Source organism: Chenopodium quinoa, unplaced genomic scaffold (genome assembly GCF_001683475.1).
Source record: "Chenopodium quinoa cultivar QQ74 unplaced genomic scaffold, ASM168347v1, whole genome shotgun sequence".
NCBI classification, from domain to species: Eukaryota; Viridiplantae; Streptophyta; class Magnoliopsida; order Caryophyllales; family Amaranthaceae; genus Chenopodium; species Chenopodium quinoa.
The window spans coordinates 2,765,046-2,783,805 of record NW_018744143.1 but is presented as its reverse complement, the minus strand read 5'-3'; the positions used below and the strand labels follow the sequence as shown (position 1 = coordinate 2,783,805).

Sequence of the window (18,760 nt, the reverse complement as noted above, 5' to 3'; positions counted from 1 at the left end):
GGGAATTTAGTTTCTTTATGCTATTTGGTTAAAAAAAAAATTAGAATTTTTTTTAATTCTTCTAAGTATTTATTTTGTTCAAATTTTTTTAAAGGGTCTGGAGAATTCTTTTTTTTTTTTTTAATTTAATTTTTTTAGGGTTGAAAATTTTTCAAGTATATTTAAACTTAATTGTGCAGAATGCAAAGGAAAGCTATAGTATTAATTATGTCTTACTTGTTATAAAAGTATGTGGTGAAATTGATAGGAGGAAAAAGTAATAGAATATACGATAGATATTCTGTTATAGAGGATATTTTTTTTGAATAATTGTATAATTATCCTTGATTATAGAGATAATATATTTTGTAAATATTATATAGAGCATACATTAGGGTTTTGATTGAGTTAGTCATTCAATAGTGAATTTGCATTTTGGTAACAGATTATACTCGTATTTTATTTCCCGTCATTGATAGTAAATGTATCTAAGAATAAAGTTTGTCCCTCAAAAAAAAAGAACAAATATTTGTGGTTGGGTTAAAATATGATTTTAAAGATATTAATTTGTAAAGATAATTTTCAGAAGTTTAATTGTTATAAGGTACCTAACATAAATGGTACACCTACTACGAAAAACTATAAGTATATGGGTCTGTGGCGTTAGCTTTTAATGTAGTTCTTAGCTTTTAGACCTAGTCAAAACACTACCTTAAAATAATATTAGTGTTTGGTGAAGTAGTGTTTTAACTAGTTGTTAGAGGTAGCTTTTAAGTAGCTGTTATTGAAAGCTAAAAAAGATAGCTTTTAAAATTATAAAGTTGCGTTCAACCTTATTTTTTAGTTTTATCTATATTTCTTATTTTAGTTTTTCTAATGAATGTATTTTTATTTTTCTAGCTTTTATCTTTTTGACTCAGTATTATTTGCTTTATTTACTTTTGAGCGAAATGGGTGTGAAAATATAGTTCAATACCATTCACAATATGCATATCAATTACCTAACATAAAAATTAAATAAATAAACCCAGAAATGGGTAGAGTATAAAAAACGAAGGAAGCAGTAGCAACATATGCATATCAATTACCATGTGAAATAGAACAGGAACAGGCAAACAGCCATGGGTTGGAAACAATGGATTGAAAATTGGATCATTAACAACACTGATTTGACATCAATATCTGCTCGAACTATAGAAATATTTGTGAATATGTGATGCATACATCAAATGATAAATTTGCAAGGTATGGATACACTCCAGCTAAATCTCTGCAAAACCATAATTAGATTGCTGGGGCTCCAAAAAAAAGCTTGAACCCGAGAAATCATAAACAGAGGATAAAAGATCGTATACTACATTTATAATTACCATCTATTCAGAACTTTTGCTGGAAGTCTAACGAGAAAAAAATCACAGAACTAGCCACAAAGTAAGCAGCAGTAACAGAACTCGATATTGGTAATACTCAAATCAATACCGGACAAGGTCCTGAAGACAGTCATAGAAGTGAGATATATCAATCTTTTCTGTTCCAGAGTAAATGGCTTCTGCTTTGCCGCCATGCTCTCCTTGAGCAGCCATTTCAATTAGCATATACACTTTCTTGATTGGCATCTGCAAAGCAATATAATTAATTAAGGGACAACTATAACGTTTAGGAGCAAATATTTTCCAACTCAAACTCTCCCTTTTACTTGTGCCTTACACCTAAACGGCTAAACCTTTCCTTGAAACAAATCATAAGCCTTCCATGCATAATGAAGTTAAAACTTTAATTAATACAGGGAAGGGAATTGAAAGAAGATAAACTTACGTCGTTAAGGGCCTCGGCAGCAGAATCTATGTCATCTTCTGAGAAGACATTGAGTTGTTGCAACACCTGAATAACAAATGAAAGAACAGAACTTAAAACCTCAGCAAAAGAAAAGAAAAAAAATAAAGCAAAGCAAAGCATAAAAAGAAAACCCGAACCACCCTTTTATTGATCAGATGTCAGTGGCACAAGTTTTAGGTTTTAGTAGTGACCTGCCCTAGTAACCAGCCTGATTAGGTCATTAGGTGGGAATAGGTAAAACTGTAAAAGTTTGGTTGGGGAGGTCCGGAGGTGTTGAGTGGGGGGATTAAAGCCATTCCTACCATGGGTGGTGAGGCGGGTATTGATAGATTTAAGGGCATACCCGCCCACTCCAAAGCTCACTAGTTCTAAATATATATCCAATTTCATATATTGAAAAGTATTTATCAAAAATTTTAAATAAGTAAAAAATATAATTTATAAATACTCAACTATACTAGAGTATTGTATTTTTACTTTCATTTAATTATATGTTTTGAAATTAAAATTTAATCTGGCATTCAAGGTGAAAATCTGGGCAATGTAGGTGGTGGAGTGGGTTAACTGGTTAAGTGAAGGGTGGGGTAAAAATGGTTTAATTTTTATGTGCACGTTAGAACAGAGATGAAGATAGACTTTATACCAGCGATCTGAGCCATGGGTAAAGGAGAAGAGATGGGGATAAATATTCTAGATCTACCACAAAGATAACCTAAATTTCATTCAACAGAAACACAAAGGACATCTACAAATAACATTTTGCACCACAATTGTTAGATTCACACACCAGCCTGGGGAGGTGGATGACTAACTAAACAAAATCATAAAACAATCCATTTAATTAGTTGTGACACTATTATAAGCCCCAAGACCCTAGGGCAAGCCTAGGCGATAAAAGATTACTTCAGTAATAGCATGCTGAACTCTGTAAACTGTAGATATACACAATCACATTACTACTTAAGCGTACAGAGCTAGATCTTTTTATAGTAATTATTTGAACATGGAGATGGAGAGTGACTAGGTTACCTTTCGGGAATCTTCAGTTTTCAGTGTTGGAACATTGTATGTGACTGAGAATGCATCACGAATGCCAATTGAATCCAAGAAACCAACCTCACTGGTAGTTCCAATCACAAGAAGTTTCTTCCCCTGGAGAAAGACACAGATATTAAGACTAGATATGGAGATTTTACTGTCATACAATACAGCAACTATGATTCTTTCAGAAGAGTCTACACATTCAACTAAGGGGTTTTATTTTAAGACATTAATTAATGCCTACTAAATATGAATTTCATGAGCAATGCCAAAACGTACAAATTGTAAACATCCTTTGAAACGCATACATACCCAACTACCAACCCAAACCATTACCAAACTGACAAGTATTCAGTACACGACTAATAAATCTAAGATAAAAGAAGGCATGAGTAACCGGGGCTTCCATCCCATGTGAAAGTGTCAAATGAAAATTTACAGTTACCCCCATGGTACAGGACTGTTAGCAATTGCCTCTCACAAAATGTGGAACCAAAGAGATCTACCCCCCCCCCTTCCCTCTTTCTTTTCTTGTCTCTCAACCAAAACTCCAACACCACCAAATTTGATCATTTATTGAACTCTTTCAGTACTAAGTTCCACACTTCATTCAACATCAATCAGCAAATCAAAACAAAATAAATGGAATTTTGCTCTTAGGTTTGAAACTCCATTATGTTGCTCATCATTACTAGAACAAACGGATCAGTTACAAAGCTAACAGGCTAGCGATTTGAGGGAAATCACAATACAAGGAAGATGGTATTAGAAGAAAGAACCCGATGGTGCTGAAATGCTGTTCAAGTAAATTGAGAAAAAAAAATGAAAATTTCATGGGATAAGATCAAATGTAATACCAACGGAATTGGATCACAGTACAATGCTGGAAGAAACAATGTTTACTAGAGCTTCTCTAGAGATAGGAGGAAATCAAAGCAGAATCAAAGAAACTCTTTCAGATACCAAACCCCTCCTCAGAAGGGCAATAAAGGGGCTAAATTGCAATTATCGCACAGATAATCATTGTTCACATTATAAGATAACCTCAAAATGAAATGCTGATGAGTTTGTTGCCAAAACAAGTCCATGTTCACACAGCATATTCATTACTGTACTGCTGTACATTTGAGCATCTACCACACGAATATTGACTGGATGAAAGAACATGCCATTTTTCATCTCAAACTTCAATTCCTCAATAAATCAAGAAGCACAATCATCAAGGCCCAGTTCTATCTAGCTCATATAAAACCACACTAGTAAAACAACTTTGAGCGGAATCAACGTGTCATTTTACCAGATGCTGTCTATGAAGCAGAGCAAATGGATCATGTAACAAAACTAAGGTCATCTAATACAGCTTTGTCTATTCAGTGTCTCTTCCAGGGTGTTCAATTACAACCACTACATAAAAAATACATACACTTATGGAAGCTATTCTGATTCACAAGATAACATTATTAGAGTTTAGCAATGGATGGGCATTTAGATGCTCCACCCCTTGCAACTCTCAAGGACAAGTAGAGGGCAAAGGACTAAAGGAGGCTGAGTTGGGTGATCAACCATTAAAATGGTTTATTTATTTTGCTTGTTTGTCCAGATGTTAAGAAGCTCCAGGAAGCACTATATAGCACAGCTCATTCTGTGCTGGAGACTAACATCTGAAAACAGGAAGAAGAAAATGCTACAGAAGCCATCACTTTCTAAAGAAAGCTCCCGAAGCCATGAACACCAACAAGGTATAAACCTCACAGGACTTTCTTAATGATTTGGTGACTCAAGCAAGTGCATACGTTGTGAGACTGATATTCTCATTTTATATAATGTTATCCCCTCAGTTTTAAGCATTTTATGAGCTTATTTGCACGCTTCAGAGCAAATTTGTCTAACATTTTTTCCAGTTGTGGTTTTTGGTTTCTTCCTCTATATGTAGGTTTTGACAGTCCGTTATTCTACCCATTTGGATCAACCATGGAAGATTTTTGTGATTAGGGAGCTTGTGACTCCAAATAATTCATGCATTATTTGTGCATGAAGGGCTTTTTGAAGAGACGAGTTCAGTTTGGATCAAGTGAAAGCAAAAACTGGCTTAAAGCACAGTTGCCCGGTCCACCAGGCAAGGTGGCCCAACTGGTCAAAGTTCCAATCATTATCAAGAACAGTATGGCCCGATCCACTGGGCAATGTTGCAGCAACATTCTGACAAATTGATACTGCATAGCTTTTGACTCGCACCCAATCAGGCGGGAAAGCTTTGCTGACCTTTTTTGGCTTTTTTTTTTTTGTTAACTATTCATGTATTAGGCTTATGTTTATTTTATTTTTTTTGAGGAAATTAGGCTATGTTTATTATTATTAGAAATCCATTTTTTATTAGAACCCTGATTTAGACATCTAAGGTTGCAGTCCTCAACTTTTGCAATTGTATAAAATGTTATTTTTCAATTCAAGGCTTTGTTTTCTCCTCAATACTGTCTTTAGACTACCTATTTAATTCATATCAATCGTCTTTAACATGTCTTTGAATGTTAATAATATAGTTGCCTTTATTTTCATTACAAGTGAGTAATTATTTCCAAGGGTAGGGGATCTGTCAATGCATGAAGGGGGTTTGAAATTGGAGTTTATATTTAACGTAGAGGATCTGTTAATAATGTCTGAAGGCAGAGTTTATATGGAGTTTACCCTTTTTGTATATGAAATTGCAACCCAAACATTGTTTGTAATTAATGTTATTTGATGTTAGTTTATATAATCACTTTAATTGCCTTACAGAATAAGATTGGGCCTTCAACAGTTCAACGGACACTGAGTGCATCAAGGTTGTGATAATGAAGTACAATTCAACTTAAAATTCACCCAGCCCCCCAAAAAAAAAAAAAAAAAAATTAAATAAAAGAATATCTTTTATCATTATTAATGGACCCAGACTTGTTAGTTGGAGATGGAAGTCTCCAAAGTTGGGTGTACACAGCTCATCCTCACTACCTATACGTCTTTGTTCATTCAATATACAAAACAACAAGGTTATCCTTAGATTAATCGCAAGATAGGCAACAATCATAACACCCTTTGTATGTGGAAGACAAGCTACAAACCTTCCAATGGAAGACAAGATACAGACCTTTCAATCAGTACAGAGAAACAACTTGTACTTCCTCCGTATTTTTTTAATTGCACCATTTTCTTTTTTGGGAAGTTGCATATTAATTGCACCATTTCTATATTTGATATGTTTTATTCAATTTTTTCTTGTGTTCACACACAAAATACCCCAATTACCATTGTTCACATGTTATAACAACAATTATTATCCCACCTTTTCTCTCTCTTATTTGTTTTTTTCACATGGGCACATATGACATTCTCTAGTTTTTACACTTTTCCTTACATCTTGTGCCCATTCCAAATGGTGCAATTAAAAAAAAAAAAAAAACAGAGGAAGTATATATTAGAAGTAATCAGAGAGTTGTACGAGGAAATATTTTCAAGGCATGGGAATACAAGCACAAACCAGTGGAGGAAGTCGTTTCAAGAGGACCATCAGTGTTTGTGAGATAATATTTGAAAACCGTGGGCCAATTGCCACATACTCAACAAGCCTGCAGGAAAACAGTTTAGCTATATAGATCCACTATAGACAGAAAATAAAAGAAAATTACAATAGAATAGCATTTTGTCAGTGTCACCTCTCAATATCATCAAGTATAATAATGCTTAAGGGTGACCTGTAAGCATCCTCAAAGACCTGCAAAAAAAAAAAAAAAAATAGGATTAAACTCAAAATAACCCAGATTGCAGTAATTGTGCACCTCAAACATATAACCACATGGATAAATAAAGGGGGAAAGAAGCACGCATGCAATAATGCCACATGTCTAATGTGGCAGTTGTATGCTTGTCCATAAATAACAGTATAGCAAGTATAGAATGATATGTGGTAATGAAAAGAAACATAATAAAAAATGATAAACAAGACTCTCTACTCCTCACCTTATACTCACTACGTGGGGGGGATGATCAATGAAGTTCAAAAATAAATTCAAATTCAGATGAGTACAAATCAGGTTAAAGAGAATACGCCCAAAGCTAACTTTTAAAGTTATAACTAAAAAGAATAGTAGTAATAAACCTTGACAATGTGTGCACATTTTGTACTCTCACTGAGACCAATCATGGATTCCGCTGAAACCTATTCATTAATTACAGAAACATAAATATGATATGTTTCAGTTATGGATCTTGAAAATTGCATGATCAGATCAACAAGCTCAACTTACAATCTTCACATAAGGAAAATCACTACAGATACCAACTGTAGCAGCCATTGCAGTCTTCCCACTATGGAGGAGAAAATTAGGAACAATTAGTTATGCAAAAAAAAGCAACATAAGGTACAAATGTAAGAAGATATATTTATTACCTGCCACTTTCACCTTCCAGAAGACATGTCAAGATTGGGCTACCTTTGCTAATTTTTACTTGTTCAGCTAGTAGCATAGTCCGTTGCTGGATATGCTCATGACGAACACCACAATCCACCATGCCATTTAACCTACAAGTTTTAGCAGAGATGTGATATAAAACTCAGACAAGGTAGGTTCTATCTGATGAATAGGAAGCATGCGAATTACAACAAAAGGATCATCTCATAAACAACCAGATGGAAACGCAGTATAAGCCAAAGCTAATTAATACTTTTATATCAATATTGCATGTTATAGCACAGTAAACCCTTAATGCCCTACCTGCAACGTTCAAGATCACTAGTAGATGCTCCAAATGCTGGTTTAACTTCATCAACTGCTTCTAAAAAGTCCTTCATGGTAACTTTTATGTTCTCCTCATCCACTGGCTTATTAAGATCATCCATGTTTAATTGTCGGTTCAAAGCATATGATACAGCACTCTTTACAACACCTTCAAGCTCTGCTCCACTGTAGTTCTTTGTTCTAGCAGCTGCATTAACGTGGACAAGTGTTAACGCCCTTAGATTAGTTTAGAAAACTTTCAACAAGGTCTTTTCCAGTATACCTCATACACCACAGCACTGGACTCATTACATCATGAAAAAAAAACCAAGTTGACAAGATTTAATTTCTTATCGAGCAATTACTTTTTTTTTTTTTTTGTGCCAAAACACATCAAAGGTTTAAAATATTCTAGGTATATCAAAATACCATTTCAATATTTATAAAAAAATTTGCAAGGAAAAAACACCCTTAAGTGGGGCATCAAATTTCAGTCATACCTCATACTAAGGGGCGCTAAGAAATCCAAATCAAAAGGGCATCAAATCAAGAATGGCATAGAAACAGAGAAGGAAAGAAAAACCCTATTATGTAAGTTGTTTGGGTACTCTCACCACCTTTCCTTCTCCCACTATGCTCCACCATTCATCACTCTTTCACCACAATATTTTCCCTCTATCTACATTTCTGTGCTATAGCCCCCTTCCTCGGCACCAAATCAAATCACCCATTTAAGGTGGTGTAACTAGAGGTGGATGGGATTTCGTGAATGTTTGAGTGGGTTTTTTCTCTCTCTCTCCCTTATATCTAATTATTGTGGGTGTTTGGGGGTTGATTTTTGGGGTAGATAGTGCTGGGGAGTAATTGGGGTATGTAGTTTTATTAATCTAAACAACACTGAATTCAAGTTATTTGATGGTTATTAATCTTTGATGAATATAATCAACCTTAGATAAATGTTTTGGACGGAAAGTATAGATGGATCTACTAAGAGTACAAATAGAGATAGTGTAATACCTTCAATAAACATGCAACAGGTTGAATACACACTGCTTAGATGGATACTTTATACTCCCTTCATTGTATAATACTTATACTCCATTTTGTAACATTGGATGTTTAATGCTGTAATTTGAAGCAGATGCGCCCGGGGGTTGGGGGGGGGGGGGTGTGGTAAGGCCTTGAATTAATTAGCTAAACAATCATTCGTCAACGTTGCAATTACTCTGCGCATAAGCCATAAGGGAACAGCAGTCAGGTGAAATTCAAAATTTTGCATTTCATATCTATTATTTTTCCCAAATGCTCATTTAAAATGCAAATTAATAATTGTTACATGCCTCATAATATGACAAAGACAGTAATTTCCTAGTGAAGTGTCCAACACCAAAATTCAACATGCATCAACAAGAAGGGCACAAGTGACTTCAAAACATTCACAACTAAACCACATACCCAGTTCAGCCAAATTAACATCTGGTGCAAGAAAGGAATTTTCTTTCATCTTGGTTGTATGAATTTCAAGAATTTGAAAACGACCAGCTTCATCAGGAAGGCTTATCTCCACCTGAACCTCTAAACGTCCAGGCCTGCCAAGAAGGAAATATGAACATGAGTATTCAACAAATCCTAAATTAGCCTCCCAATGAGGTACCGCTTATTTATAAATGAATATTAACAGCTCACCTTAAAAGCGCTTCATCAAGCAAATCTTTTCTGTTAGTCATCCCAATCAACAAAACATTATTGAGGGCCTCCACACCATCAATCTAAAGAACAAAAAGCTTTCAGTAGAAGATTTTCTAAACAACATCTATTATACACAATGAAACAGCCAATCTGTAAGATACCTTTGTTAGGAGCTGGTTGACAATGCTATCATGAACACCTGTACCATCCCTAGTTGAGCCTCTTGACTACAAATTCCATCAAAAGAGCATATTATACGCTTGAATAAACAGACACACAAACACACGAAGTAAGAAGTGCCACAAGGACAATAAAAGATCATAGTGTAAACATAGAGTTGACAAGAGGGCCTATACCAATATGATGTTTTAACAACAACAAAGCCTTAGTCCCAAAATGATTTGGAGTTGGCTAGCATGAAATGTCAAATGGAACCATCCACGAAAATTGAAATAAGGAAATTACAGAGATAAGTTAAAAAGAAATAATAAAGAACAGTGAGGAAGTAAAAATAAAATAAAACAAGAGAAAACGTAGGGAGCAAGAAAACAAGGGAAGTGTTAAGTGGAAACCCGGGATTACGGAAAAGGCAGATTACAAATGAAATTTTACAATTTTTGGAAGTTTTACAAAACAGAGTGCTAAGAGGGGATGTAAGAGGGGGGGGGAATAATGATGCGATGGAAAAGTGAAATTAGATGGAAAGATTTCATAGAATCTTAAGACAGGGGAAAAAAGAAAAAAAAAAAAAAAAACACTCCCTACATTTCCAAAAGTTCGATTCACTTGTAGACCCTTGTTTCTAGTAACAAGTGAGTGGTTATTATAAGAAAAGGGTGGATAAAGTAAGAGAGAGGGAATAAAAGGTGAACGGGGTAAGAAAAAAGTGAATTAAGATAAAGAGAGTAGAAAGGGGTAAAGAGTATGGGGTAAGACCGGTCAGTAGTAAAAGGGGTTTCCGTAAAATGGAATGAAGTAAAAGTGAGTTGAACTTTCTAAAACACCCAAAATAAAAAAGTGAGTTATGATGTTTCTCAACAACAACAAAGCCTTAGTCCCAAAAAGATTTGGGGTCGGCTAACATGAATCGTCATAAGGAATTGTACGATATAAAGAAACAGACATAACAAAACCATCATTTAAAATAGTTTGAAAAAAGGTGAGTAAAGTGAGTAAATGAAAGAGCATTTAAGAAATATTAAGGGAGTTTTAAAGGAGAATCAAGAATAAAATTCAAGAAAGTTTGAAAAGAGTGGGTAAATAGTTCAAGTTGAAAACATAAAATATTTGAGAAAACTTTAGCAAAAGAAAACAATACAGTTCACAAAACATTGGTGGTTTAAAACGAATAAATTTAAAAGTATACATAATCACGACACGTAGTTGATGTGAATTTCTCCCTCCACACCGCCCTATCCAACACCATATAAATCTCAAATAAAGTATAAACCTCAATAAACAAAAAGTATAAACCTCAATAATAATTATGTGAAATTCTATTATCAATATGAGCACATGACACAAGGAACATTCAGTAGCTACATAACTTTGTACACAAAGGATTAACAAAATCATTAAAATCAATATAGTAGATAATAGGAGAGTATGATAATTGCAAAAATGTAAGGAGGTGTGTGTGTATGTGAGCAAACAAGTGCACAAATATGTTTTGCCAGGAAAAAAGCAGTCAAAATCTGAAACAATCCTGACTTCCTGAGTTGATGACCTATCTAGAAACAAAGAATTATGAAGCTGTCATTGCACTCGCTGTTTTACCTTACAGATAGCATCTATTTCGTCAAAGATTATAACATGCAAATCGCTTTGATCCCCTGAAAAAGTACAAATTAAAACTTAGCAATAAAAAAATAATAAAAATAAAGAAAAGAGAAATGTTCAGCTAATAACATCCATTACTTCCTTTGTGATCAAAGACAATAAAACCAGCACAGGCAGCTCCAAATATAAAAGCGACATGCAGAGTATATATCCCACATTACCTCGAGTTCTTTGGTCCTGCTCAGCATCAGCAAATAGATCCCTGATGTTCTTCTCAGTCTCACCAACAAACTTGCTCAATACTTCTGGCCCATTGACAATCTGAAAAATAACAAAAAATATAACTCAAAAGTCAAAATGTACTGCAGCAGAAAAATTATATGGTATCTCAAATAATGAAACAGAAAACTCCAGAAATAGTTGCAAGAAGATAAGCTAAACATAATCTATTTGATATAGAGAGATAAAGCAAAGACAATATGTTTTTTAGGCATTTGACTGTGGCTCAGTGTCCATGAAACAAAAACTCAATAAATTACAACCACAAGTTGAAGTAGCAATCTCTATGTCTTCATTTTAACTTTTCTTTCCAAAAGAATAGAGATTCCACAAACTCAAGTTAGACAAATATAAAGTAGTTTGTCACATTTAGTTTCCAGATTGGTAATTCCAAAATTCTAATATTACTCATTCATTCAACGTCTCAACAACCACAAAGGATTGCATTTTCAGATTCTCAGAACTCATAAGTCATAACAGGTAATACGGATCACTTAAATTAGTTAGCCCTTCCTTCAGAAAAAGAAAAGACCGTCCCAGATTTCATATGCAACAGATCAATTTTCAAAAAGACGCTTAACTGGCTGAATATTAACACCTCAAGTCTGGGGTTTGGATTTCTTTTTTTTTAGGGAGTCTTGCAGGGTCAGAATCCCAAAATTTGAATATTTAGAAAAACAAATCAATTAAAAAAAAAAGTAACTAAGACTTAGGTGATTTAGTCCAAAAAAAAAAGTCACATAAATTCTTTTAATTCAGTAATTGGGGTAGTGACAGAGCTTGCCGGAACATGAATTAGCACAATTTCAATGAAGCCTAGGCCTAAATATAATGTAAAACACACAGTTTTCATTCATTGCACACCTCAAACAAGCCATGAAAATTCATTGGTATTCTGCTACTCTATTTTTTTTCAGTGTGGATACATCTCTGCCCATTATTTTCCTTTTTGTTTTGCTTTTTTGTATCTTTTTTACTTTTAAATTTTTTTTAAGGGTATGTTAGAATAGCCTCAAATTATGAGATTCTGAATGATCAAGATCAAAGGTAACATGTATAATTTAAAAATATATATAGATAAAAAAAATAAAAACAAAAAAAAGAAAAGAAAAGAAAGTTAGTTACGCCTTCTCTCAAACTTTTAACCTAACTTATTTCTTTTAATTATATATATACACAAATAGAAACTTGGCATCTATACATATGAAAGGACACTGTTTTAAGGGCTCCTACCCCAATCACCCAGTTAAGTGTGCACAATTAAGAAAGCTGAATAGTTTCCTCCATTATTTTGATTGATTGATAAGACTATTAGAGATCCAAATTATGAGTATCAAGTTGCTCATGAGCCAAAACAAATGCAAGTTCGAGCATTCGGCTAAGCTACATGTCAGGGTTACAGCTCTTCCATGGTTCCATCTACCCTCTCTCATGTTATCTTCAGGCAGCAAGTTATCAGCCAACAAGCTCTAATCCCCCAAGAAAAATGAAAGTTCTTCTTCCTAAGTCAACCGATAGTTAGGCACTTCTAAAGAACAGAATAGCAAGTTCATGAGAAGTATAATTTCCTATGTCCGACGGAGCTACTTTAACATCACATAAAAGACAAGTCAGCAAATGCGCTTCAAGTTCTTTCAATCACATAACTCCAATACTCCATCCAACATCAGCAAATAATGCAAAACATGTAATATGCCCACTAGCCAATTTCGCAGATCTCATTTCCTCTCAACCAATACAAACACACATATATGTTTCAAAGGTATAAGTCAAAGAATAAACTGAAATGAAAATCATCACGTGTGATTTGAAGCTACAAAATCCCTCCTAACATTAGACATACCTTTGGATCCTTTCCATTTAACATTTTTCCAATCTGGCGTGCCATCAGAGTCTTGCCAGTACCAGGAGGCCCAAAAAGAAGCATTCCTTTAACATGCTTGATACCCAATCTACAGTAGCCAATATGGAATACAAATCAATGATACACATATTCATCATTCCAACATCATAGTAAATAAGGTATAGAAAAAATTACTTGCTAGTAACATGGGAAGGGAAAACCCTGGAGGCAAAAGCTCTTCGAAATATATCTGCAAACTCTGTACTCAATCCACCTATACCAAGTTCCTTCAAATTGAATTCTTTTTGTTTAAATAGGTTGCTGCTAGCAGATTCACGTTGATTGATAATCTGAAGAGCACAACAAAATAGAGTCAGTTCTACAACAATTTTTTTTATTTTTTTTGAAACAAAAAAAAGGAAATTTTGTCATGTTTTGAAAACAACTACCTATTAAAATTTCTTTTTAAAAGAACTACCACAAAGTTGTAAAAACTTTAACAAGCACTACCACTCTTAACAATTTCGGCTAGAATCTCCGGCATTTGAGTCTCACATTTTACCACTTTTTACCTTTATGAAGGGTATTTTAGTCAATTTAGATGATGATTTTATGAGGTAAAGGTAAAAAGTGGAACCTACATGCCGAATATTCTAACTGGAATTGTTAAAGTGGTAGTGCTAGTTAAACTTTTTACAACTTTGTGGTAGTTTTTTTAAGAGAAAAAAAAATTAATAGGTAGTGCTTTAATTGGTAGTTCTTGACAAAATTTCCCAAAAAAATATAGTAAATATAGTAAACAACAATTTCAACAGTCATATATACTTCCAGATCTTCCGCAATTTCGAAATATAGTAAATTGAAGAAGAAGAATAATCACATAATTAGAAATTGAATTCTAGAAAATGTCCAGTATATATACTCAAGCTCCGGAATGGAGACCTTACCTTTATTCCACTGCCACCGGCTGCCTCAAAAATTGTGTATGTGTCATCTGACAGCATCCCTCTTTCACTATCTGACTTTTCCTGTCCCTCAACAACAGCCTGGTTGACTGTGAAAAGAAAATTATTGCCTAGGTACTCAAAGACTACCTTTTGGCCTACCGTCATAACCTGCAGAAAGTAACTCATTGAGCAAATTGTTAAGAGGTACAACAGAACAAATTACATCACTTCACCTATTCATTCTTCAACACCCATTAAGGAAAAACAGCATTTCCTGAAAACAGACCATTAATATAAAAATATAATACCTCAGTCTCAATGTGTAGGCATTACTTCACAAAACACAATTGTTAGAAATTTAGCCAACTAAAGTGTAAGTCATTTCATTTAGAGTCACAGAATAACTATTTTTTTTGTCCCCGACTAAGAGTACCTGTTCCACTAGAAGGTTATTGACTAACATCATATGCTATGGTACCTTGGTCTTTAACTCTTGATATGAATGCAAAATTAATTTGGGGCATACGTGGGTTGGTTTGATTCATTAACTACCAGCTAAGACTCTCGACACATACATACACACACATATGTTTACCTTGACAAGAAACCATCCATCAGATGAAGAGATTGATCTCAAACACAAAAAATTAGTTTGCCTTGAGTCTCAACTCTTAGGTGTGCCTCTTATAACGGTCCAAGTAATATAGCTAAAGTGATGTGATGGACTGTGCCACCAAGCCACCACTCAAGGTGTACGCAAGAAGGAAGAAAGACAGAGAAGGGAATGTCCAGGTGGAAAGGGGAGAGAAGCAATAGCCAATAAGAGAGCAGCACACCAAAGCACAAGAAGACAAATACGTTGAATGATCCACTATGTTATGTGCAACAATGCTGATACTCTATTAGAGTGAGGACAAAATCCATTAATGTTAGGTTAATGAAATGGCTTGTAATGCTAGAGTATAAAAGCAAGTAGGAGTAGTAGTAGTGACATTTGAATGTGAAATTAGTATCCTCAAGCAACCATTGAGAGTTATAACCTAAAGCTATACTACCCTTGTAACTTCCCCTTAATTTCAATCAAAGACTCAAGCTTTCAGCCTTTATCCTACCTTGTTTGTGTTTACTGTTACATTGACTTGCTTGTGAAACCAGTATGTAACAAGTGAACCTTAGATTGGCAGCAAGACCAAAGCTTTTACAATATATTTGTTTGACAAAAAGGTCCAAGTAATATAGATAAAGTGAACCTTAGATTAGCAGCAAGACCAAAGCTTTTACAATATATTGTTTGACAAAAAGGTCCAAGTAATATAGCTAAAGTGAACCTTAGATTAGCAGCAAGACCAAAGCTTTTACAATTTTTTTGTTTGACAAAAACTTGTGAATAAGATGAAGAGGGTGGGTCAGTGGAATGCCTGCATACTCTCTTGGAAAGTAGGAATGTGGCCACTTTGTTTGATAACACTGACTAAAACATCCTTTTATTGATTTGCATAGTAGCCATAAATAATTATAAAAAGGAAAAAAAAAACTAATAATAAAGAAATAAATAAAGAAAAGAAAGGGCAAATTCCTATTTTTCCGGTGTGCAGATCCAGCACCACAGATTCGAAGCATGCAATAATTTTTCCACACATGTATATTCACACACAAACTAAAGCAAACAGAACAAAAAGTAAAATAAAATAAAAAAAAACTTGCCTGGTCAACAAGCCTCCTCTTTATAAGTTGAGCTACAACAACAGCATCAACCTGATAACAAAGAGATTTCAGCAAAAGCTTCATAGAAACAAACTGTATGGCACCAGATTTAATATGCCCATGAGGTTACAAAACAAGAAGGGTTATCTAATTCTTACTGCAAAGACATCAAAGAAAATGGAAGCATTGGGTTGCCAATTAGGAAACACCCTTTTTCAAGAAGTAAAAACGTGTAACATTGGAACATAAGCCAGATATACAAACCCAAAATGAATACAGTTTCAATGGACGTTTAGGTGAACAAACCTGTTCATCTCTAGCTTTTGCTCTTGATAAATAGTCCAATTCAAGGGTAAGCACTGCAAGTTTAAATTCTTGAGGAGGTATGAATCTACAAACAAGAGAAAAGTTAAGGTGTCGAACATGAACTTTGAAAATTATCAATTGGATGGCAAGTATCAAAAGATTAAACTACCAAACCTTTTGACAGATATTGGATCCCCAGTAGAAACCCTCAGATACTTCCGTTGGACAGAATTAAGACCTATGCTCCCATTGGGTATGTCATTATGTGCAGTGTCAACAATTAAGGAAACAACAAATTTAACTACAGGAATCATCACAACCAACATAAAATGACCCATATCGGGAAATCAGGGTCATGATCACAGATTCACTGTGTTTTGCAACTTGAAAGTCGAACAATTCCAATTGGTGGCAAGTCTACTCACAATTGACCTATGCAATTCAACAACACGAACCCCAATCCCAACCCGTCCTAAGAAACTTTAAAGACATAACTCACGAGCACAAAATGCCCCACTCCAGTACTCCACCCACCTCGTTAAGATATTCCAGACACATGCCCCACCCGCCCTGTTCCGTTTCATAAATAACTTGTCCTGTGCAAAACCCGGCTCGTTGAACAAGTCTAGACATAACTACTCACCATTGAATTATGCAATTTAACTAAACAAGTCACAAACTCAAAATTACTCAACCCAAACCCAATCAAAGTAACTTCTGTGACAGAACTACTCACAATCAACTATTGCAAATGTGATTTCATTAATGCCTGAAGCACTTGTAAGGATTAAAGTGTTCAACTAACTTGCAATCAACCCACAATAGCAATGAACAAACAAGCATAACAATCAAGAACAACTTTGAAAGGAATTAAAGCAAGTAAAAGGAAGACAATGTTACCGTGGGAAAACCCGAGAACCGGGAGAAAAAACCCACCCTTGCACTATGGAGTAATATTGATGATGAATGAACTCAAGAATTACAAGCATGAATTGTATAGAATTCAAATGCTCCTCACAAACCCTCTCAAAACCTCTCTATGTGTTTAAATGTTTGTGAATACTCAACAAAGAGGCTTAGAAAAGGTATATATAGTCTAGGTAGAAAATACAATCCAACGGCTAAGATTAAAGCAAATCGCACAAGCCGAAAACGAAGCGACGAAATAGGGAGCAGGGAGGTTCGGCCGAACCTACCCAGAGTCCGGTCGAACCTAGGGTGGTTCGGTCGAACCTCCTTGGGTTTGGTCACTCCTCCTCTAGAAATGTCAACTGGTGCACCTACTGACTTAAAACCGGGTTCGACCGAACTTTTCACAAGTTTGGTCGAACCTTAACAATAAGGCAGCTTCTATGCAATCTCCTTATGTCTCCATGTATTTATCTATCTCCACACTAATCCTAACAGCACTTTCACTTTGTTTACCCTTTGGCACTCTACTTTGTTTACTTGCTTAAACGATTTCTACTCCACTTCACACGGATGACGGTTCATGTTAGCCGACCCCAAACTCTGGGACTAAGGCCTTTATTGATATTGTAATGCCTAGAGCACTTTAAAACAACATTTAAGCAAGTAACTAAAAACAACATGATCTACACTTCATATATCTCACTAACATTAATTCACACCCAAATTAATCAACACAATGCGATTGATTCGTACATAAATTCCCAATAATGTAAGCAATATCCAATCACATAAACTAATTTAACAACAAAATCAGTATCAATAAACATAAATGAAAATCATTCAAAAATCAAAATGCAAGAAAAAAAGGATATCCAACAGAAAGAACCCATGAATCACCGACTAAAGCGAAGACTAGGCGCGAGACAGGGGAGGAAAATCGGCGAAGATCGGCGAGAGAGCAGTAGACGAAATTGGTGTTGACGAGTTCTTTGGCCGGTGTATTGGTAACGATCATAGTATCATTCGCCATTTCTGGAAATCACAGAACTTGAGAAGGGGAGTAAAAATGGCGGATTTGATGAAATTGAGAGCACTGGATTTTGTTATTACAGTGGTTTTTGGATGATAGAGGAAGCAGGAAGAGCTTTCAATTGATCACCGTGATTTGCTATTGTTGGCCGGAGGGAACGAGGGCAAAATCGTATTTTGACTTGGTTGTTAACTCAGATCGAAATGTCTATCACTAGTGACTTTTTTACTATTTATATATTAAAGCTCTATTCACTCCACTTTAAAAAAATAATATTCAGTAAAAATAATTTTAGTTCAGCAAAAATAAATTTAGTTCAGTAAAAATAATTTTAGTTCAGTAAAAATCAGTAACTTTAAAGAATAAATATAACAGAGAATTAATAAAAATAATTTCAGTTCAGTAAAATTAATTTCAATTCGGCAAAAATAAGGTGAAGTGAACGGGGTCTAAGGCTTCATTTTCTTCAATTCTTCACCGAACTAAAAAAAATATGGAGTAACGGTTAAGTGCACAATTGGAGACTCAACTATGATGAAAATTATATCATACACCCGAATGTACTATGCGCATAATACACTTGATCAAAATACAAGGACTTAAAAAACGCGGAAAGAACATTGTGTACAAACAAAAATTCAGCTTCTATCACAAAAACGATTCA

General features: G+C 34.7%; 1 protein-coding gene across 1 annotated transcript; it reads right to left on the bottom strand.

Annotated features, from left to right (window-relative positions):
* Positions 1-1,126: 1,126 nt before the first annotated feature.
* LOC110693277 (vesicle-fusing ATPase-like) lies at positions 1,127-18,308 on the bottom strand. Its single transcript, XM_021870440.1, has 21 exons — positions 17,939-18,308; positions 16,329-16,424; positions 16,155-16,239; positions 15,849-15,899; positions 14,145-14,312; positions 13,393-13,547; positions 13,198-13,306; positions 11,297-11,396; positions 11,073-11,128; positions 9,458-9,523; positions 9,294-9,376; positions 9,063-9,196; positions 7,605-7,815; positions 7,280-7,411; positions 7,137-7,197; positions 6,989-7,048; positions 6,546-6,604; positions 6,371-6,458; positions 2,845-2,967; positions 1,795-1,860; positions 1,127-1,595 (listed from the first exon to the last, which is right to left on the bottom strand). Exons 1-21 carry the CDS (start codon positions 18,094-18,096, stop codon positions 1,452-1,454), a joined length of 2,205 nt encoding a protein of 734 aa, XP_021726132.1. The 5' UTR covers positions 18,097-18,308; the 3' UTR covers positions 1,127-1,451.
* Between the last annotated feature and the right edge of the window lie 452 nt (positions 18,309-18,760).